Genomic DNA, 23,510 nt, shown 5'->3' on the forward strand with positions numbered 1-23,510 from the left:
GTGTGACGGGTTTCACTGACTCTCACGTGCATGGATGTGTGCTCTTCCTAAACTTTCGTCAGGAGTTTGCTAGAAACTTGGCTGTCCTCTTGTCAGAGAAGAGCTCTGACCACATAACTGAAAAAATAATGGTGGTGGGGGTGGGGTGGGGAGGGGGTTGGCATTGGAACTCACTCGGTGAGGGCAGTTCTTCACAGGTCTGAGGAATTTCTGAATTGAAACGTTTGACACTTTGAAGGGAGGAGGAGACAATTCACCTCGTCCTTGAAGGAAATCACAGAGATCGAGCAGTTGCATGGGGAGACTCTCAAAAGGTAATCACTCAAAATAAGCCCTGTCGTATGATTGTTATGCAGATGATGTCATAATTACATTCATGTTTTTTCAATTCATGATTTCAATCAATTTTGTAACAAGGGTTCCTGGAATGCTTTCATAATAGTGATCTATCAAAGGGTTGTGATTCAGTGTTGTGTCAATTTGATTGGCTCCGAATTGACACAACTAAATTATTGCGCGAGGTCTTTCCGATGTGTTACCCTTGACTTGACTAAAAACAAAAACTAACAACGTTGTTTTGAAAGTCAGGAATGGCACCTGCCACTTGTGTATTTTGCCCGGCGACTACGTGACAATCAATGGAGATTAAATCCAGTTTCTAAATCAGATCAATTCTCGACAGCTCACTGTTTTAGAAAGGGGTCTCAACGTGTCTTAACAAACGTTGACACGAGCGTTTTGATGTGTTTTATTTTATATGTCATTTCTTGAATCATTTCTCTGAATGTCCTCGGCGTAAACTCCCACCAGTCCCACAAATGTTACAAACAATGGCAAACTTCAAAAACAAACTCCTTAAGGAGACTTAAAAATAGCCTACTCGAGTTGTGACGGGATTGTTAATATTTCAAGTTTAAAGGAAATGGGAATGAATTTGAAAACGCTGAATGGACCAAACAAATACAACCTTATACTGTATTTGCAGTATAGTGTGATAACTTATGCGATGAGCCAGTGTTTGAACCAAAGTGGACAATTCTAAGTCCAATAGATAAGTTCACTTTTGCTCGCTTTGATAGCTCTTTAATATAAGTTTTCCTTGAGAGTGACATTTTATCATTTCCCTTGTTTTCTCTCTGTATTATTATTAAAAGCAAAACATGCCGTTTGACTCCTGATGGAATATTAATCTAGTGGTTTTGAAATCCAGTCATACAAACGCTCACTCGAGTCCTGCCCAAAACTGGCAAGTTGCAGATGAGGTCAAACTCAGGAGCTGCGATTAGGGAAGGCAGCGATAATAAATGTTATTTGATTTGGTCATGACTTTTCCGTTGCCGCGTGGTAAGCAATAAAACTTCGATTTTGCGGACAAAAACAAATAGGAGCTATACCCTACAACCCTTAAATCATATCTGACGATGGTTAGCACTTAAGTGAAGGACTTTTATTCTGCCCGCCCTCTGTCCGTCTGTTTTAAAAGGACCTGAAACTACGCTGTGAATAGGTTGACCAGTTATTCATAATAAGACCAAGGGTCGGTCGTCTAAATATATCTATGACTTCTACAGCGAAGAGAAAGTTGAAAAACAAAAAAAAGATTTTCAGCCTTTGGGCTCTGGCCGAAATGTGTATAAGAGACGAATACGTGGGTTACCCTAACCCTAACCCTAACCCTAACCCTAACCCTAGCCCTGAACGATTTGAGTTTCTCTAAAATATCGGCGAAATGTGTCCGAAATGGTCTCGGACGTTGACGATGAGAGTTTTATTCAAATTGTTGTGTAGCCATGTCCCACGGCTCTGTGTGGGAGGGAGTGCCGTAGGTGACAGTGACATTCATATGTTTGATCTCCACAGCTCTCCCATAGCCATGGAAACAGAAGCCCCCGATGGCTACTGTGCAAGTAAGTCCCTTTATCTCTCACACGTTCTGTCTCAAGCCTACACGGCTCCGGTAGAGCTGGAAATATTATAATGTCATGGCTTCCCAAAGAGTTTCTCCCTGGTGTCGTTGTCCGTGTGTCCGTCCGTATCGCGTGCGACGGTCCACAAAGACCCAAGTTATTTTGCAAAATCGCAAAAGGCCGTAAACATTTTTTGTTTTTTGTTTGAGGGGTTTTCCCCTCAGCGCAGCCACCTTTTCTTCCTGTTTGGTGGTTCAGACCATGGCTGGGTTTTAGTGAACGCTGCGTGAACGACATCCTGTCGCAGTTTAACGGGTGCTGGATGCGTTCTCCGTCGCGCTCTATTGCCCTTTTGCTGATTTCCTCTTCTTTTTCAACCTACATCCGAGTGTCTCTTCCCATGTACAATGCATGTACGTGCATGTTGTTGCACCCAGTTGGACCCGGTCACATTCCAACGATGGAGCCACGGTTCCGATTTTGAACCCGGGGAGCTTGTTGTTGTGGACTTTTCCCTCTTCTTTTTAATTTTTGTGTTTTTTTTTTTTTTTTTAGCCTTGGAGGGAGTTTGCATTAAGTAGGAAGGAGAGAAATGGAGGCTTCTCTTCCTCCTCCTCCTCCTCCTCCTCCTCACTCGCACCCCCCTCTCTCTTTCTATCTCTCTCAATGTCTCTTGTTCTCCTGGTCTGTCCGTGGGCCAACTTACGATATGACAGTGCTGGAACAAGTTACGTTTTGCATGGTGTCGTACAGAAAACGGAAAAAGGACTCAGCTCGAAAAATGCCTTGACCAGCGTGTTGTCAACGGCGTGATATGTATAAAGTTTGAATCCACTTTGAAGTTCGAATATATTGTTCTACATTCCGGAAAGGCCCTGGCCGAATTGCTGCTGTGCCGAAGGGGAAGAAGGCCTTCGTCCCACCCGCTCTCTAAACGTTGATACTCTGCTTACTGATGTCATTGATCCATTGAGAGAGGAAAAGAAGTGAAAAGGCTGGAGGCTTTATTTATCGACTTTTATCGAGTCCCAAAGCAACTTTATTCAAGTGCGCAACTGTCTGAACTTATTTGGCCCGCAGGAAAGATCAAGATAACAAAATTCAAGCAATGACTACAAATGAATGATGAAAAAATGTTGATACTGGACTTAATAACTGGACTGTAAGAAGTTTCTTTTAATATTAATTCAATTACAATTGTACATAAAGTAATTGACAAATTGATAAATTAAGGAATTAATTAATGATTGGTTGTTGTTTTACGGAAAATATATAATATTTTAGGGCAAATTAAATAAATTAATATAATAATAATAATAATAATAATAATATTTTAACAAAATAATAATAATAATAATAATAATAATAATAATAATAATTTAACAGGAATAGTTATAATAACACACAGACATGAGTTTAATAGATTATGCTTCATAAAAGTATGAAATATTTTGATTTACAAATTTGTCACTTGAACAATAAAACACAACAACGTGTCATCTACTTTGACACTTAACTCACTCGTAAGCACACAAATTGCATCGTTTAAAAGACGACGAGTCTACACGCCAGGGGCCGCGTCCGCCGACGGAGTTGTCTTGCTTTTCAGATCCAAGAATTCTCTTTGAAGCCCCCGGGCGCGTCCACTCATGCGATCATGCACTTGCTCACGTGAACCTAGAAAAACACATCCAGGTGGCCTCGGATGGAAAGTGCTGAACTTCTCTGACTTGGGCGACGCGCGGCAGGCGTTTTTCGAGTGTCGTTGAAGCCCTTCCAGAGAAGGTCAGCCTGTAGGAGGGAGCAGAGTCTGATGTCTGCGCACGGAAAACCTAGTGTTGACATTCTCCATTATGACCTCAGAAAAAAAAACAATAGTTATCACAGTTAGTGAATGAAAACATTTTCTTTCTCTCTTTCTTCTTCATCTCTGCACATAATACTGTGTATGCAGTATACTGTATTTGTTTGTTTGTGTGTGTGTGTGTGTGTGTGTGTGTGTGTGTGTGTGTGTGTGTGTGTGTGTGTGTGTGTGTGTGTGTGTGTGTGTGTGTGTGTGTGTGTGTGTGTGTGTGTGTGTTGTATAAGCTGGAGGTGGAGAGTTTGACAGGAAAAACCAGATCCAACACCCTGCGTATCCAAAATGGCCTGAATCGTTTTTGTCCCGTACTCAGGAAAAGAATCTTGCATGGTTACTTACACACACGCACACACACACACACACACACACTTACACACACACACGCGCACGCGCGCACGCACATACGCACACACACACACACACACACTTGATCAGTGGTGGAACAGTGGAGCGCTCAACTCTGAAACTGAAGTCTGGCTCTTCCTTTATCAATTCTTCAATTATACATTACACAAAGAAGGGTATAATATGGAATATTAATTGTACTCAAGTATGAAAAGTCCGTGTGCATCACGAACTCAAGAACATCGTATGCACATGAGCAAATGTATTGTAGTAATATAGTAAGTAGGATATTCGCTTTGAAATGCAGTAGAGTGAAAGTCAAAGAACTTTTGAATTACATCCCAACCCACGATTGTGACTCCATTGTATTCATGCCTTGAGAAAACATTTGAATGGCAGCGTTTATGTGGAAGATTTACTCCAATTATTCATTCACCTACGAGCTATGTTCTTTCCAATTTCTAGATTAAGTTTCTGATAGTAATTTGAAGTGTCAAAACCCCCAAACCGTCTGTCCGTAAATAGTAGATTACAGCATTGACTCAGCGAGGTTCTCTCTCGTTTGCATGTGTGTGTGTTTCTGTATGTGCGTGTGTGTGTGTGTGCCCGCTTGTGTCATTTCTTTCGGAACAATTTTTCATTAAATAACTATATTTCCCACGCTGTCCTCATGTTCTGACATGTGAATACTCAAGATGAATACATCTTAATATTAAAATGTATGTGGCCACTTTGCTTTATGACTTTATTTGATTCTAATGATCTATCTATCTATCTATCTCTCTATCTATCTATCTATCTATCTATCTATCTATCTATCTATCTATCTATCTATCTATCTATCTATCTATCTATCTATCTATCTATCTATCTATCTATCTATCTATCTGTCTATCTATCTGTCTGTCTGTCTGTCTGTCTGTCTGTCTGTCTGTATGTACTGTATGTACTGTATCTATCTATCTCTCTATCTTTTTTAATCTTTTTTTTTAATCTAAAATGCTTGAGCCCTTCTGTTGCCGGAGTGCAGAATATTTGGAGCCGTTTGTTCTCTCGAACCTTAGCGCAACTTTTATTGACAGATTTTAGTACCCCCCCCCCCCCTTACACAGTAATGGAAAATCCTACACAACAAATCTGGGACAGTCCTGTCTCCAGGACGGCTCTGCCAAGGGATACCGGTGCTTGGTCACCTGAGATTTCCTCCAACCCCCAATGTGCAACCCGAGCCCGGGCCCGGGGATTGTGTCATGGACCGGCGTCTCCCGGCGTGCATCACTCAGCCGGGCCATGACGGACAATGGAACAATGGAGGAGGAGGCTGGCACACTGAGTGGACCAAGTGCTGAAAGCCTCTTTTGCATATACAGATAGACGCGCCTTTTTCTGTATGCAGCGGGAGCTACTGTACCTAACCCTAACCTCAACCCCGATTACCCTTCCTAACGGGAATTGATATGCAGCACGATGCTTCAAACTAACCCTAAGCCCTAAACCCTTAAGAGGGGGGTCAGTACACTGTAGCCTGCACACCCTTCCTACGGAGAAAGGCTGTGCAACACAACCCCTCTACTCACCCTTAACCTAACCCTTCAGAGAGGTCGGTACACTGTAGCCTGCGTACCCTTCCTGGCAGGAAAGCAACCATTCTACTTTACCCTAGCCATAAACCCAACCCAAATGGCTACTAAAGGGCATTAATTCCTAATCTCAAATTTTTCTTTAATTTCCAATAATATTTCCTAGACAAACGTCTACTGGTTTGAAGCTGAACTTGTTGAGGGTGAACAGATACTCAGCCGCACTCGCTGTCCAGTTCCTAAGGGATCTGACACCTGGGTCAGCGAGGTGGGTGTCCGCCTGTTGCCACCGCATTGTTCCAATGACCCAGATGGGGCCAGGTTTGTAACGCTATAAGGGATCGGCCCGCTCACCCGCTTTTTCTGAGTGGACGCGGGACGCAAGGACTATCCACGGCGTGCGCCGCACGCTCACAGGGCGCAATCCGATCTGCGCGCGGGTACCAGGGATCCTGCGGGTTCAACTCTGTCTCCTGATCTCCATTGCGGCAACTCAGGCCAGCTCCAGAGGGAGGACCGGGAGTCGCAGGTTCACCCAATTGTTTTCGTGCAAAATAGAGAAGATAACATCTCGCGCAAGCTGTTTCGTGTCCACTCTGGGCTTTGCTGTCGCTTAAGGGGGTAGCCAGACTTGAAATGTGAAATGAAATGTCATGTTAATGGTTTGCTGCGCAGGTGGCTTGTTGGTGGTTTGGTGAGGTTGACACCTTTTCCTAAATTTCTATATGAGTGACATACAGGATGAATGTGTATGTGCCTGTGTGTGAATTCCTCCATCCATCAGTGCAGCAGACATCCAGCTGATATTCTACAAGCGGATATGTTAAAGGCGAACGGCCTGCACAGCACAGGAGAGCGTACGCTCAGATACAGTTTGTGTGTGTGTGTGTGTGTGTGTGTGTGTGTGTGTGTTTGTGTGTGTGTGTGCATTGCAGCAAAAGGTCTCCTTTCCCAGCTCTCTTGCTATCGTCTGTCTCCCAGGTAACGGCCAGTGCTCTCCCAGGAAGGAGAACTCGAGAATGCTGGCGGACCTGTCGACAAGCACGCCAAACGGAAAGGCAACACCTCAGGGTCCTAATTCCCCCAGGGGTGAGTGCTTGCTTCACGGAAACAGAAACAAATGTTATTTTTTTGTATTTTCGCATTGAAGGGAAGATATAAAATGCGCAGAGACGCACACCAATCAGTCCAATCAGTCGGGTTACTTTTCACAAGCAACGCCTCGGTTCCCTTTCGTAGACTCCTAGATCGGTCTAATCTGGGGCCTCTCCTCGTGTCAATTCGACGGATGCTTTAAACAAACCTGTTTCGTCAGCTCAGATGACAAAGGAAGAGGCAGGAGATGGTTTCCAAATGTGGAAAAACAAACTCTGCTTTCATAGGTTTGACTCCCCCCCGTCATCCACCCCCAACCTCCCTACCCCAATAATGTAAGGCGGATACCAGTTGTTTTTTTTTTCCACTGACACTGGGACTCCATTCCTTGAAAGGGAACGCTTTCCATTATCAACACCGTGGAAAGGGAAGCGTGCCCCCTCAGTCTCACACACATACACATACACACACACACACACACACACACACACACACACACACACACACACACACACACACACACGCGCACACACACACCTCCCACCCCCCACCACCACCCCCGCGTCTGTAGCGTGGCTGCGGTTGTCGCAGCAACCGTTTTATGTTCTGCCTCCTCCTCCGACTGGAGAGCTAGCGTAGCCTGTCGCTCCTGGAGGAGAAAGAGATGTTAAGTAATGAAGAAAAGAAGAGAGAGGGAGAGAGAGGGAGACAGAGAGAGAAGGGGAGACAGAGAGAGCGAGGGAGACAGAGAGAGAGAGGGAGACAGAGAGAGAGAGAGAGAGAGGAAAGAAAAATAAAGGAAATGTGAGGACATTCAGGTCTGCTCCCGTGTTGCCAGGATACGGCGACTCGGAGACGGCTGGATTGTTATATCGTTTATTTTATTTTTTTTTCCCTTTTTTTTTTATAATGGAAAGGGCTTCCTCTATTTTTGTTCCTTTTAAGCACAAAACCCTGGCAGCACGGGGGAGGTGAGGGAGAGCGCTGGGGCATCTTCGGTGTCCATTTGAGCCATTTTGGAAAATGGTGGCATTTGAACCAGGAAAGGGGTTAATTTGAACCCTTGAAGGGCCCGAGGGGACCCCGGCGTGGAAGCGTTGGGCCCTAACTGGTCTCAACCTGTGATTAGCACGTCGCCAGATCGCCAGAACAGGCTCTTTGGGGTTCGGGTAGGAACTCCCCGACAAATGTGCCGGGGTCGGATTTGTTTGAAGTTTGGCGAGGAAGGCGCCCGTCATCCGTCCAGATGTCAACTCTAGATCGCAAGCTCTAAAACAAGCCCAAAACTACGGATGAACACGTACTGGAGCCAATCTACCGATGGACCAAATGATTCCTAGGTCTTCAGCCGTCTCCTCTTGTCCTCCTCTACTTTAACTCACTTCAAGGACCCCCTCCCCCAACACCCCCCGCCCCCCTTTCCTTCCTCCACTCATCCAGCCAGTCTTCCGCCGGTCAGTAAAGCGGGAAGCCACAGGGCCCCAGCAACTGCCACCTGCCTCCACCGGCACTCCCTCTTCTCCGCAGAGAAGGACAGGAAGAGCCAGGAACCAGACTGGCCTGTTCCTCTCTCCCTCTGTCCCTCTCTCCCTCCATCTGTCATTCTTTCTGTCTCCCTGCCCTCCATTCAGCTTGTCTTTCCGGCTCTGTCTCTTTCACTTTGCTTCTCCCTCTGTGAATGTGAGCGCGGTTTCTAGTGTAGGTGCTCCATGAGGATGGAGCAGGCGTAAGGCTCCCATATTTGTTGAATGGGCAAGTCTACTTTATCTAGACTAAATTTGGTCATGCTTATGATCCTTTACACTTCATATTTAGATGCACCGATGAATTGCTAAAAACATGTTGTCCCTAAGACATTCAAGCGTGAACCTGAAAACACGATGGTGGAATTTGGTAATGATATCAGCACAATGGCGTGGCGACTGGTTATTGGTTATTTTGGCTTTATTTGGTGACTTCATTAATGGTGATTTTCCCCATAAAAAATGTAACGAAAACTCCAGGTAACACAGTAGTATGACCATTGGGCAATATGGAAAACGGTACTTTCTTTCAATGAAACATCTCAGGTCATACCTCTTCGTGGCACTAATTTGGACGGACAGACTTTGGATCTCGGCGTAACCAAGGCGACAGCTGGCTAAAGTCTGTTTCTCTCTCACAGGACTGACTATCAAGCAGGAGCAAGAGGACGCAAAGGTGGTGGAAGGCGATCGGAGAAGCCCAGCACCAGAGGAAATGGATAAAAGGAAGGAGGAGGAAGCCAGATTGGAGGAGCCCATGACCGACAGCCCCAGCAACCTACAGGACGGGCCTGATGGGGCAGCAAACCAGCTACATAATGGTACGGGATTGGGATTTTGGTATATGATGGCCGTTGGGATGCAAACATTTATATAAACTGTCTATTTAAAATCATTAAATGTAAATAATCCAAACAGCTCAATTATATATTTTTTCTACCTATCTCTTAAGCAAGCCCAAAATCATTTATATATTTTTTTATGAATGTGAGTGGGGAGTACAGGCAGCTATTTGTTTAGAGACAAAGGCTTCGACTTGGAATAATCATCAGGGAAAAGAAAAGAAAAAAAAATTCCAGGAATCCCCCACAACCTGTTCCCAACCCCGTTTTTATTTTTCAACCGACGCCACCACTGATCCAGTTGTCACGGCGCTAGGATAGTGTCTCACACTTCCTCTTGGCTGAAGATCAGATATACTGTATGCATATATATATATATATATATATAGTTGGAGAATAACAGAAACGGGAGGAAAAACAAAAATCCAAACTCCTGGTCGAGGTTTGGGAGATCCATCCTTTATTACGTAAATACATTACGTAAATCACTTCCATATTGGAAGCGCGTACAGGCGTGAATCCCTTTTGAAGCTGGGAGGCTTCAACATCCGGCCCTCATGGCTTGGCATCTTAAACAGGATTAGTGCCCAAATGACTAATATTGGTTATGTTGGGATTGGAGGTTGCACCAGTTAGGGGTGTTCCTTTCTGTGGCGCAGTGTGGGACCAGCACAAAGTCACACAAAAACCAACGGACACACACAAAAACACACCGACCTGCCAGAGCCGGTTTGCCAAAGGGGTGAATATGTGACACAAAGGAGCTAAATCAGCTCGGCGATGGGGTTTCGGAACAGTGTTGGTGGAAATGAACTCTTGTGTTGCAAGATCAAAATTGCAAGGCTGCACTTATTTGTCTAATTTGTCGGTCCCCGCCAGCGTAGCCGCTCCAGCAGAACGAGTTTCACTCTGAAAGTGATGACTTTACTTATTGATGAATGGTCCGACTCTTTTTTGAGACTCTGAGTCACTCCTCACAAAGAGTCATTTGATTTTCTACCGTCGAGGCTTTTGAGATTTTGTTCGTTTGATTCATCTGGTGTAACGCACCGTGAGCGAGGGAGGACTTACGGTGAGTGAGAGTCACAAGAGTCCTTGTGAATGGAATTATCACGTGAACCATTGAATTCTGTCAAACTTAAGAATTGTATTAATTAATTCAAAATCAATGATATCAAATGCGTTGTCATTCATTTTGCCTTGGGCTATGATTTATTCCTCGGTAATTATTTTCAGTTTGTGAGTCGACTCGCTCGCCCACTCTTCTGCCGGAGTGACCCCGACTCCTGAGTCATTCGCTACAAACGAATCGTTCGCAAGTCTTGCATCACCATTCGTAGGTCATTATAACAAGCATAGTTTTGCATGTTTAGAACGGTGGTCTAAAGGACAGTGGTGTGCGGGTAAATGTTAATGGTTTGATCTGGGCTTGGTGAGGCCAATTCAGTGCTACGGTTCCGGAAGTAAAACATTTATTATTTTATCCTATTGACATTTATTATGTTGTCCTATTGACGACGCCACATGAGTCCAACTGTTCTTTTAAAGCCATGTCTCGGATAGGCATGCAATGAAATTAGTGTGTTTTTTTTGTTTTTGTTTTGTATTTATAAAAGATAAAAAATAAAAAAATGATAATAAAAAATAAATAATAATAATAATAATAATAATAATAATAATAATAAATATAGCTGCAGGCGGCAATACATGGGGTCCATTAAACCTTTTCGAGTTCCCTTGGAACGTAGAATCAGTTTGTGTTTGTCCTCTTTACATCAGCATTACTACTAAAATGATTTACAATTTTCAGTTTCCATTAAACGCAGCATCGGCTGATGTGATGACACGGGGACGCAAGTTTCCTAGTCCTGGTGACACACAGAATTACTAATACAAGATTCACTTGTTTTGACTTTATCCAAAAAATGAGAAGGTGGCTGTCTCCTATCTGTAGTCCATGGAGTCCTACCTCAGGGTGTCTCTGTGGAAGGAAATCAAACACTGCATGTCCCTCAGAGACATTTGATCAACTTTTTAAACTGTTGGGACTCAAACAAAACAGACACCATTCGGACCCATTGCTCTGGGGCTGCAAGCAAACTCCCTGTGTGAGGACAAAAACACAGAATATGTTTTGGACTGTTTTGGACTCCTTCACTTTGCGTTTTACGACTAGCTCAAATGCCGCAAAATAAGGAGGGACACCGCGCCGGGTTGGATGCGAACATAATTATTTTATATTTACAAAAAGGGCAAAAGAGATCAAATATCAAATGAAAAGCCCCGCGGACGTGAAGCAGGCGATACACACACACACACGCTCTCACACACACACACACACACACACACACACACACACACACACACACACACACACACACACACACACACACACACACACAGACACATACACAAACATATACAAATGTGCCTTCGTAGCCCCAACCTGCACATATAGAGCAAATTGGATGAGAGTGTCTTACTCCACAAACACCTCAGTGAGATCAAACACATCTCACTGGTGGAGCGAGATCAACCACATCTCGTGCCACCACCCGAGCGGAAGTTTTTGAGCCATGGTGTCAAATTTCATCGATTTTTCACTCATTTCTTCTCCGAATGTGTGTCAATATGGATGAAACTTGAACTATGAGATGTCTGCGACTTCCCGGCTCTAACGAGACCTCAGTCCGTTGCTCTAGCGGTTGTTGTGTTCCAAACACTTTTAGCACTAAAAATGCAAAGGAGAGAAATATTAATAAAGGTTCCAGGTTATTGTGGTTATTAGTAATAATAATAATAATAATAATGATAATAATAATAATACATTGGTACCTCGACCTACGACTGTAATTCGTTCTATAAGAACGGTCGTATGTTAAAACAGTCGTATGTCGAAGCAATTTTTCACATATAAATGAAGAAATCATGAAGAGAGAAAATAAACAAAATACACAGCACAAACACAGTAAATATGAAAAAAATATCCACGAAAAAAGCCACGAACTACATGCACACACCATGTAGGTTGCCCACTGACTGACTGCTAACTGACTGCCGACTGACTGCTGACTGACTGCTGACTGACTGCCGACTGACTGCTGACTGACTGCTGACTGACTGCTGACTGACTGCTGACTGACTGCTGACTGGCTGCTAACTGACTGCTGACTGACTGCTGACTGGCTGCTGACTGACTGCTAACTGGCCGCCGACGCACCAACTGCAAATTTCCACGCTCGTATCTTGGAGCAGTCAGTCGCAAGTCAATACAAATTTTCGTGACTATGGCTACTCGTATCTTGGATTAGTCGTAAGTAGATGCAGTCATAAGTTGAGGTTCCACTGTAATATTTTTTTTTATAAATAAATAAAAAACTAATGGTGGCCATAGTATAACAAATGAAAAAGCAATTTTAGATACAAAATCAATCAAGATTGAGCAACTGCATGCCATATTTTGCAAATATTTCTCCTTACTGTTTAGTTGAAATAAGAGAAAGTTTCCATTCAAGACGCGATCTGGAGGAACTCCGAGACCTCGTGGTTCTATCGGTGTCTCGCCATTGTAATGGCCCCTCACAGACACCTGAACTCAAAGGAAAACATGTTATTTCTCAGAAGCCGGAGCATGGGCAACCAAGGGCCGTTACATCATGGACAGCACAGTTTCATCATCACATTTATACACAATCTCCTATAGGAAGGAAACAAAACAATTTTTAAGTTACTTCCAGAACCAATAGCTGAGCCAACGTTTCTGCTGAACTGCAGCTTTTTTGCAAGTGGGAGGTGCTCGACATTGTGAAACAGGAGATTTATTTTTTATGTTTCCACTGATTGCGGACCCGCCCACCCCCACCCCGCCCTTCCACAGGCGACCGGCCTTTCCAGTGCAGCCAGTGCGGCGTGTCGTTCACCCAGAAGGGAAACCTGCTGCGCCACATCAAGCTGCACACGGGCGAGAAGCCCTTCAAGTGTCCCTTCTGCAGCTATGCCTGTCGACGCCGCGACGCCCTAACCGGCCACCTACGCACCCATGCAGGTCTGTCCCATTCCCCTACTCCCAGTTCACCCCTCCACCTCTCCCTATCATCAACGCCCACCCAACAGGTTTCCCATGGTCACCTTGAATTGTAGTTACTGGGGGACAGTTTACCATTTCCCTACATCTTCTTGGGCTTTATGGTTTCAAAGTCTTATCAGTTATTAAATGGCTGTAGTGTAGTCTAGTATAGTGTAGTTATTGTTAATACACAACCTATTTGGTTTTTTTTATATATATATATAATTTTCATTGTTCATTGTTTTTTTTTTTGTTTTTTTTCAATCATTCATTCTTTCCTTTTTAAATTCTTATCAATTCAAAAAAAGTATCCATCCATCCATCCATCCATCCATCCATCCATCCATCCATCCATCTATCCATCTATCTATCTATCCATCCAATCGTGTCACCACCTAATGGGTTAATACAAAAAACACTGCCTTGTCTTTGTTGTTTTTCACCCCAGATACCAATATGATCGTTTTTAAGCATCATGCTGGGGAGGATGGGTGACCTGGCATACCGAGCATTTTCCCCGGTGGGCCAACGCACCTTGGGGCCGTTATAATTAACATTAAATAATAATAACAATAAAGAATTGCCCAAAGCCCAGCCCATAAAGCAGGGACAGCGTCCCATTGGTTTATTTTCTATACTGACACTGGGCTGGCCCAATCACAACTCTTAACCCCCCGCCCCCCGTCCGCTGTTTGTGGTGTCAGATGCCGTGGCTCAGAGCTTTGTAGCTCGGCAGCACGATCAGTGTGATTTTTTTTGACTTTATAAAGGATTGCTCAAATCTTGAAAAATATACCTGTTTTACAATGGAATATTAACAGAATTAAATGTTGTGTATGTCTGTTATCAGGTATGCGCTTTTTCCCTATACCAAGAGAAAAGTAGCATAAATATAATGTTAAATTAAAGAAAGCACTCCTGTGCCCACCCCCCCCCCACACACACACACACATACACACACACATGCACGCCGTCACCAGCAACTCAACGCTCACCCTCCTCATAAGCACGTTGCAATCACACTCGATCGGGGGGAGATTTTGGCCCCCTGCTGGGCTGTCTGTGCCAAAAGTGCCAGGGACAATTTTTTTGTCCCAGTCCAGCCCTGACAACGTGTGTACATATGCGGACCACCTGCACGCCTTCACCGAGTCTAGCCTCAGAGGTTTGCAGCGCTAGCCCCGGCCGCCAAGATGTGCCTATTTCCCGACTTGATCTTGAGCTTTCTTTTTAGTTCACCGCCGTTGCAGAGACTTCTCTGAAAACTTGTGTGTGTGCGTGCGTGCGTGAGTGCGTGCGTGCGTGCGTGTGTGGTTAAGGTACCAAGGACAGGCCCTACTTGCAGTTCTCTCACTTCGCAGGAGGAAACACTGCTCTGTGTGTGTGTGTGTGTGTGTGTGTGTGTGTGTGTGTGTGTGTGTGTGTGTGTGTGTGTGTGTGTCGACCAAGAGACGGAGCGAGTGGAGCAGAGCTCTGGTCCGGCCCTCTTAACTGTAACCCACTTTTCTGTCGAAACATCAACAGGACACGCCTCTCCTCATGTGTGCCGCTCGAAAAACAGGGTTAGACAACCGCTTCATCCCTGCCTCGCGATGCCACTTCATTTTTGGAGGCTGCTGAGTTCCTATACACAGGGTTTTCTTGTGGTAAGAGGAACCGTGAGTGTGCTTGTGTGTGTGTGTGTGTGTGTGTGTGTGTGTGTGTCTTTCCACGTAAACCAACACTAGTCTTTCCGACTGTCTCAATGCCCGGTTATACTTTCTTTCGTGCGGAGACCTTCGCGGACGGCGCGCGGCGTCCCGCAGAGCGCACCGGGCGTTTATAGCCGCTGCATTGGCCGTTGCAATATTCTCAGAAACCACGGGTGGCAGTGTGAAGCAGGAAGTAGTAAATTAAGAAAAATGCTAAACACCAAAACACGGCTGCAAGGAGGAATTGCCGTTCACGGTGGTTAAACTGACAGAAGCGTGGAAAAGAAGCTGGTCCGTCCGCCCGTTCCATGCAGAGAGAGGAGAGGGGCTTTGAACCCATGTCCTGCTCAGAGAACTAATGACTGAACTATGCAATGGTGTACTGGTATACTATTTTGTCAAGTAATTGGTAGACTTTGAATTTCATGTCTTCCAGGGAACGCCGCTCGGGCCAAGTCACAAAATCCAGCACCGAGTGTCGCGCATTAACCAGGCTTTTGGCTCTGTTGCTCAAAAGAAACATCCCTTTTTGGACCGTCTGCGGAAGCCCACTCTACTACAGACCAAAATGCTGGAAAGAGGAGAGAGAGAGAGAGAGAGACAGAATTTATTTTAATTGCCTATCGTTTTTTTTTTTTTTGCAAATTCCACTTGAACTAAATACATAATGGAAACAAACTCTTGTGTTGCAAGGCTATACTTATTCAACCCATTTCCAGCCAGTAGCTCTGTGTTCATCACAATGAGCTCTATTATGAGATCTAACTATTAGTAGGCCAGAATAAAAAGCACAGTTCTACATATTTTGGTTGGTCGGTTGTCTGGTTGACGGGAAAGTAGTGTTGTGTTGGGGAAATATTGAAATAAGTAGTATGGCCAATTGTCATTTGTTTAAAATGACAATGTTTCCTCTCTCGACATAAAAAGATTTCACCTCGGGTAAGATTATTTCCGAGAGCTACTTCCCATTTTATTTATTTGCCGTTAGCGTGTGCGAGCAGCCGAGCGAGTCCTGGGTGGGCAGTCTGGATGCTTTGCATGAATAATAATAGCTTCTGAAAGTGGGATCCACTCGGCGCCTTCTAACATCTGCACGCGCTCTGTGTGAGTGGCTGGGGAAATTTGTAAAAAATGATGGGTGTGTGTGTGTGTGTGTGTGTGTGTGTGTGTGTGTGTGTGTGTGTGTGTGTGTGTGTGTGTGTGTGTGTATTTGTGTCTTTTTCACTGTGCGAAAAAGAGCCAAGGGAGTGAAAAACCCTTGACTGAGTAGTAAACTTCACTGCGACTGTGTGTACAGTAACTTGTCATCACTATTCCAATGACGACGTGGTATCAATAACTTACTTTCAGAATACACGACATAATGACTTTTTTTTTTTTTTTTTTCATACCGTAATGACCACGACGAGTGCTACAGCAAACCGCACTGGGGATATTGAAATATTGAAACCCGCCTCCGGCCGTTCTGGCAGATTCACGTTGAACCTCGGTTCATCCACTTGTCATTCGCAGACCACAAGATTACTGAATGGGTAGACGCAGATGCATATAGCATTCATCACACTATCGTCAAATCCAGATGAATCACTCAAAAAAGTGTGAGCGCCGATGGAATATAGGTCATGACTATGCGTCTGTTGTTCTGTATTGAGTGGGTTACGTTTCGATAATACACACCATCGGCGGTCCGGTGCGAAGGACGAAGAAACTCCAGCAGATTTTTTTCATAGAAGTTAAGCGTGGACTCAGTCACCTGGTACCTTCCTGCTCAGAGTGTGTTGGTCTATGTTGTGTGTTTCAAAGTGTGAGAGAATAAGTCTTTCTTGACTTTCAAGGCTGAAACTGAAAAGTGTTTGGGTTTTGCAGTCTGGTCTCACGGCGACCATGAGCACTGGAGCAGTGGCCTCTTCCAGCAATAGTTTGTCAACCCAAAACGCCGGTGTACTTACTATAGCCTCAGCGGCCTGGGGTCCGGGCCACGTTGCTCAGCGAGTGCCTTTATGAGTCACTGCAGCGTTTTAGAGAACTGCGGTACAGGGAGTTAAGTGTGAACTCAGTCACCTGTTACCTTCATGCCTCATTTTCCCTCCAAAGTTAAACTGCCTGTGTAGTTTACATTGAGAAACCGGCCGCCGAGCTGCATCACAGGGGGGTCGTAGCGCACACTTGTGCCAGGAAGCAGTAGGAAATTATATACGATAAAGATCTCACTCAGTGGTTTAGATACAATGATCATCAATGCCAATGGCTGTTGGTGGCAGTCATTGGACACCTTAGAGGATGATGGATAGATGGTTGGATGGATGGTTGGATGGATGCATGGATCGGTGGGTGGATGGATGAATGGATCTTTGGGTGGGTTCTGATCTTCTTCATTGTGGCTCAGTGGTTAGCACTGCTGCCTCACAGCAAGAAGGTTCTAGGTTCAAACTCAACTGGGGCCTTTCCGTGCGAGATTGCATCTTCTCCTCATGCTCATGTGGATTTCTTCCCATCCTAAAGACACTCATGTTGGGGTTAGACACACACACACTGAGGATGGATGGATGGATGGGTGATTTTGATATTCTTCATGTGGCATGGTGGCTCACTCCTCAGCAACTTTGCCTCAGTGAGCAGCATTACAACTTTTGCATCTTGTGGCTGCCCACTACTCCTAGATATGACGAGGGCGAGTAAGAAGCGGAGGACAAATTTCCCCATGGGAACCAATGAAGTGTATCTTCTTCCCACCTCCTGAGGTGTGTGTGCAAACAGAATGGAAATAAATATATGAATCACACTCCACCTCCATAGCTGTTTGACACTGGGAGTCAGACACCCATCACCCACCATGGGACGGCTGATCAGATTTGTCTTTTTACTGGTGAGGCAGGTGTCCCCTGCCGTGCAATCTGTCACAGCTGTGGGTGTTTGTTCCAGAGACAGAGGCTCACTCTGAGTGACTCCGAGAGTGTGCTAGTGTGTGTCACCTACATCTTCTCTCTCCGTATTACAACAGTTGTGTGGGATCTTAGCAACAGTAGTGGAAAATCCATGATCTCACAGGGTGCTGTTTTCAGGTCTTTTGTAGTACTACTGTACTAGCTCGGCGGTGTTTACTACTGCAAACCCCTGTGAGGACTGTGGCGGGTTGCATCATTCCACAGGACGTCAGTTGGCTCCCTGGTGAATTCAATTAATAGGACCTCTCTTTGATGTCCTCTCAATTTCAGTCGGCAAACCGTACAAGTGCAACTTCTGTGGGCGGAGCTACAAGCAGCGCACATCATTGGAGGAGCATAAAGAGCGCTGCCACAGTTACCTGCAGAGTGTTGGCATGGACCCAGTCGCCGGCCCCGGCCCTTACTCAGGTGAACAGCTCCCCTCGGGGGTTTCGACCACTGGTAGCTCTCACTGTAACTTTTTCATACTGAATATCACGGTTGTCATCTGGTGCAGCGTGACTTCAGTCGGCCTCTCTTTCAGAGAGGATTAGTTACGCTAAGTTTGTGGTTAACCTGTGTGCTTATGTAGTATGAAAGTTATGAAAATGTAATTTATTGATGGATTTATTTGTCAATTTATTTGTATATTACTTTTTTTTATCTGTATCTCCATTTATTTATTTAGTTATTACTGAATGAATCAATTAATTAATTAATAACTTTTTTCCCAATATTTTTTCTGAAATTTGTTTATGTATTTATAATTTTTTCTAGTTTTATTAGTTGTCCTCTGTATTGCTTTTTTAATTGCATAATGACGCATTCCACTCAAACCATCACTTTTACTGGAACCATCAGAACTGGCCAGAGATCGAGTTTTTAGTGACGATGCATACAAGGTCGTTCAAAATTGTCAAGGTGGAGGAAAAGGGGATTGTGACTTTTGTCAGACTTGGGTCGCCTGTCGGAGCACCTTTCTAACACAACTCTTCCACCACCACCCACCCTCCCCCACCCCACCCCAGGCAACGTCTCCAAGGAGCTGAGGATTGATGCGGCCGAGCCCGGCGCTGCGGGGGCCTTCGATCGGCCACCCGTCATCGAGAGGCTGCACAGCACCGTAGGAAAGAGGAAGAGCACCAACCCACAGAAATTTGTCGGTGAGTGGTGCAGTCCAGCACATTCAAATGATATAATAGTATCTAATAAGATACTATTATATCATTGTATGTAATCATGTCATAGTCTACAGTTAGATGTAACAATATATCAGAATGCGTTATTATGTTGGCATATAGTATAATAATAAATAAATAATAATTATATTGATAAAATAACATGCTATACTAATATATGATATATGATACTGTATATTATTATAATGTAATATTATTATTATTATATGTATTAGTATTTATTCTTATATGATTATTTATATTCAATTTTCTAATTGAAATATCTATCAAATAATATAATTATGTATGAGTATTGGAATCCAAAGATTCCAGTAAAAATGATGTAAAACATAATAATAAGTTAAAAATTATCTCTTAAAAACACTTAATTTTTTTATTAATTTATTTTAACACTTTATTCATATTTATTTAAAATGTGTTTGTATTCAAACTTAAAAATACAGTTTCTGATTGGCCACGGTTCACTGTACTCTTTCGCTGACATCAGCCATAGTTATAGCCACAGTTAGAATTTATACATTAATTATACCTACAGTACTTACCCATGAAGTGAGATGTGAAAGTGAACAGCTGTTGAAGTTTATACTCTTAATGTACGGCAAAAAAAAGAAGCTCCCTATGGATTTTTCTCTTACTCTCAATACTTGAGTCAGGGTGAGAGAGCAGGTCCCTTTTCTTGGGGTGTGGACGGGCCTGGTTAGTCCCGTGTTTCCGGTCTCTACAAAGTTGATATGGATCAAGTACATTCTGATAGTGTTTCCTTAAAAAAAAGGCACATTTACATTGGCATTTACCTCTTTTTCAGATACAACGCACCCTAACATGGCCTAACCCTAGGCTGCTAAGCTTAATGGGTTAGAAGTACATGCTTAGGGTGCCTGCAATGATAATTGACCAATGGAGCAATTCTGATAAACTGTCATTTAACAAAGGAATGGTCTCAAATAGACAAGTTAAAGACAGAAAAAGGGTTTCGGGTCCTTTAGGGTCTCCATGCTGTTTCGTTACACATCCTTTTCAAATAGCGATCAATCATCAGTATCACCCGTAAATGTATGCAAGTTGATCTGTTTGTCACGATTTGTTCCGCTCTCGTCAAATGTTAAGGTTTATTAGGTTTTACTTTACTGCACCCTTTAGACGGAGGGGAATAGATTGAGCAACAGAAGGCGGGCGGGTGACGGAGAGGCGAGGAAATGTTGTTTTTTCACACTCTGTGGTTAGGTACACCTGTATCTTCGACATTGCTCTTATCGAGAGAAAACAGTTCACCGCATCCCTGTTCAGGAGGGGTTAAATAGAGCTATGGGCTGGATGGGGCTTTCCGCGTCATTAGAAGCGCAAAGTACAAATGTCAGAAGATAAAATAAACACAAAATAAAATAACACTGGAGACCTGTTTTGCTAGAGTGGAGCAGTAAAAGCATCCGTGTTGATGTTTGAATGTTTTTTTAAGGACTATATAACAAAGTTATTAACTTTTTGGTTGTTAAGTCAATGATGATGATGAAATATTTTATACAACTTCTAACATGGTAATCCCTTGAGAAAATCCCGCTAGGCTTACCCGAACTCAGTTTTTGGCATTTTCTAACTGACATAATAGACGTGGCTAGATGGCTAAATGACTTCACTGGGGTGTCTCTCCACCTTGTTTAGCTCTGCCTCCTATAAATATACAGTATATCTCACATGGTCAATCATATTACTTCGCTACACTCTTTGTTTACGCAGGTGAGAAGACTCTGCGCTACAGCTACCCCGAGCTCGGCTACGAGATCGGGCTGAAGTATGACAAGGATGCCGAGGCCATGCAGGCTCACATGATGGACCAGGCCATCAACAATGCCATGTCCTTCCTGGGATCGGATGCCCTGCGGCCCTTGGTCCCCCACCCAGGCCAGGGTGTCCCCATGGTCAACCCCCTGTTTCACCACGTGCACCCGCTGAGCCACCGCGTGGAGAGGCCAGGGAGCCGCGAGGACCTTCACGGGCTGCACTCGCAGCAGCAGCCCCCCGCGCTGCCCCATATCTTACCCGGACACTCCACCTCCAACGGCCCCGCCACCGTGCTCCACAGGCACAGCAAGCAACAGCAGCATCTCCAGGCACAGGCTCTGGGCCTTGAGGGGTCTCCCAGCAACAGCGGACTGGACTCGGCCGACTCAGCCCGCAGCAGCCCCCACGAGAGGCTGAGTTTCCATTGCTCCAACCCACCTCCGCGGCCTGGCTCGGGGGCCAGCCCCACGGCCATTTTCTCAGGCGAGCGGAGGACGGCGGCAATGGAGGCAGAGAGGAAGGACGCCCCCCACCGGGGAGCCGTGGAGAGGCCGGTCAGCGGGGATGCCATCCGCGTGTTCGGTCAGGAGGGCCGCGAGGTGCGTGCCTTCCAGTGCGAGCACTGCCGCGTGCTCTTCCTGGATCACGTCATGTACACCATCCACATGGGCTGCCACGGCTACCGCGAGCCCCTGGAGTGCAACATCTGCGGCCACCGCAGCAAGGACCGCTACGAGTTCTCCTCCCACATTGTCCGTGGCGAGCACACCTTCCAGTGAAGGGAAGGGGATCGTGGGCTGGGAGGGTACGAGGGGTGGGGGGGTTGGAGGGGCTCACCTCCAGATCTGTCCCCCCGCAAAAACTTCTGACAACCCGAATTGAATTTAAAACGGTGAGACACACCAAAGGTCAAGTGAAGCACAATCACCAACCAACTTCTTGTGGGTTTTTTTGTTTTAGTTTCTGCTTTTATAAGGCTACTTGTTTCAGTTTTCTCAACAAATATATGAAGGTATGGGCCAAAGACGCATTTTTTTTTTCTACACCGTGAAACGTTGAATCTGAAATGTATCCGAGAAGAAGGGAAAGGAGAAAATAACAATGGTGTTATTCTCTTAACTGAGCAGCTATAGAAGTCATTTGAGCAGTTATCTACATGTACTGTATGTGTGTCTGCTCATTTTTCTCTGCACTTGATTTCCAGGCTTTGGAAGGACCAGCTATCATTTGGATTGCATCTCCAGAGTCTTAGGATTCATTTCACATCTATCGTTACATGTTATACATACATGTAATACAAAAAAGAAGTGCAATTACTTCCTGTCACTCATGAAATAGGCTTTATTGTATATCATGCTATCGGAAAGGCTTGATATTTGAGCGTCAAATATTGTGTTGGATGGGGTTTTTTTTACCCCCTGTTCAGCAGGTGTCATTTAATTTTAGACATTTTAGACTTTTTGGCTTCACCCATCCCCCAACTACAACACACACACACACACACACACACACACACACACATGTACATAAACACACAGCACCTCCTTACCCAAAATCATGTAAGCCAATCTCTCTTCCTCTCTCTCTGAAACCTTGTTGCGCTGCCATCATGTCACCACATTAAAGTATGACCTTTCAACGATGGGAGAGAGAGAGAGAGAGGAAGGGAGTGAGACAGGGAGGGAGGGGAGGGAGGGGTTGAACACAGAAAAGCGAAAACTATCAGCGTACTACACCAAATCATCCCACTGCACTGGAAACTTAACGCACGAGAGCGCGTCTCATTGCTCTAGTGTCGTTTGAAGGACAAGTGTGAGTTTAAGGACAGCGGAGATGAACTGCAGCACGCTTTGCCCAAAACAAACAATTTTTTGTAACATTTGTAGTGTTTAAAGTTTTTATTTTCCCATTTTGGCGGTGCACTTTAATGTCCAAGCACTGACACTGGAGACAGCCATGTGGTTTACACGAGAGGTAGCAAAGGGTCAGGTAACTCTGGAAATCGTCTTTACACTGGAGTCAAACCAATCCCGAGGGGAGGGGCGAGGAATAAAAAAAAATACTAGTAAAATAAAAAAATATTAATATATATATATATATACTGTATATAATATATATATATATATATATATATATATATGTATGTATATATGTGTGTGTGTGTGTATATATATATATATATATATATAGTGGTAACAAGTCGGGATGTTTGTTGGCGTATCTGAGTTGACAATTAATAAAAAATATAATAATACACTGTATTGATTATATTTAATAAATAATATAAATAATAAATACATATATAATAATAATAATAATAATAATAATAATAATAATGATAATATAAATTATTTCGACTAAATGTGATATTGTATGGTGAATCAGGTAAAGTTCTTCAAGAAAAAGTTAAATCATTGACTAATAACCAAGAGTGGTGAACGGACTTTATTCCCACAGTTGAACCCACGTAGCTTGCACTGTATAATTACCCAGGTGAAGTCAGATCAAACAGGTTATACCCTGGCAAACACATTACCTACGAGGTTCCGAAAACGGTTGATTTTTTTGGACATCAAGTCTCAACTTGACTTGAGCTGCATTCCTCCCTTGAACAAAAAAGGCAGCTTTTTTTTTTCATTACCATCGGATATATATATATATATATATATATTTTTTTTTCTTTCGTTGTTATTTGGTT

The 23,510-nt window shown here is 44.1% G+C and overlaps 1 protein-coding gene across 1 annotated transcript; it reads left to right on the top strand.

Moving 5' to 3' along the window:
* Positions 1-6,513: 6,513 nt before the first annotated feature.
* Positions 6,514-21,591, top strand: ikzf2 (IKAROS family zinc finger 2; the record flags this gene model as incomplete). The annotated part of the gene is made up of 7 exons (XM_080019518.1): positions 6,514-6,550; positions 6,675-6,782; positions 8,953-9,132; positions 13,031-13,198; positions 18,126-18,263; positions 18,863-18,997; positions 20,768-21,591. The coding sequence occupies 7 exons, from the start codon at positions 6,514-6,516 to the stop codon at positions 21,589-21,591; spliced, it is 1,590 nt and encodes a 529-aa protein (XP_079875644.1).
* Positions 21,592-23,510: the final 1,919 nt, after the last annotated feature.

The sequence above is a fragment of the Zeus faber genome (assembly GCF_960531495.2).
Source record: "Zeus faber genome assembly, chromosome: 18".
Classification (NCBI taxonomy): Eukaryota; Metazoa; Chordata; class Actinopteri; order Zeiformes; family Zeidae; genus Zeus; species Zeus faber.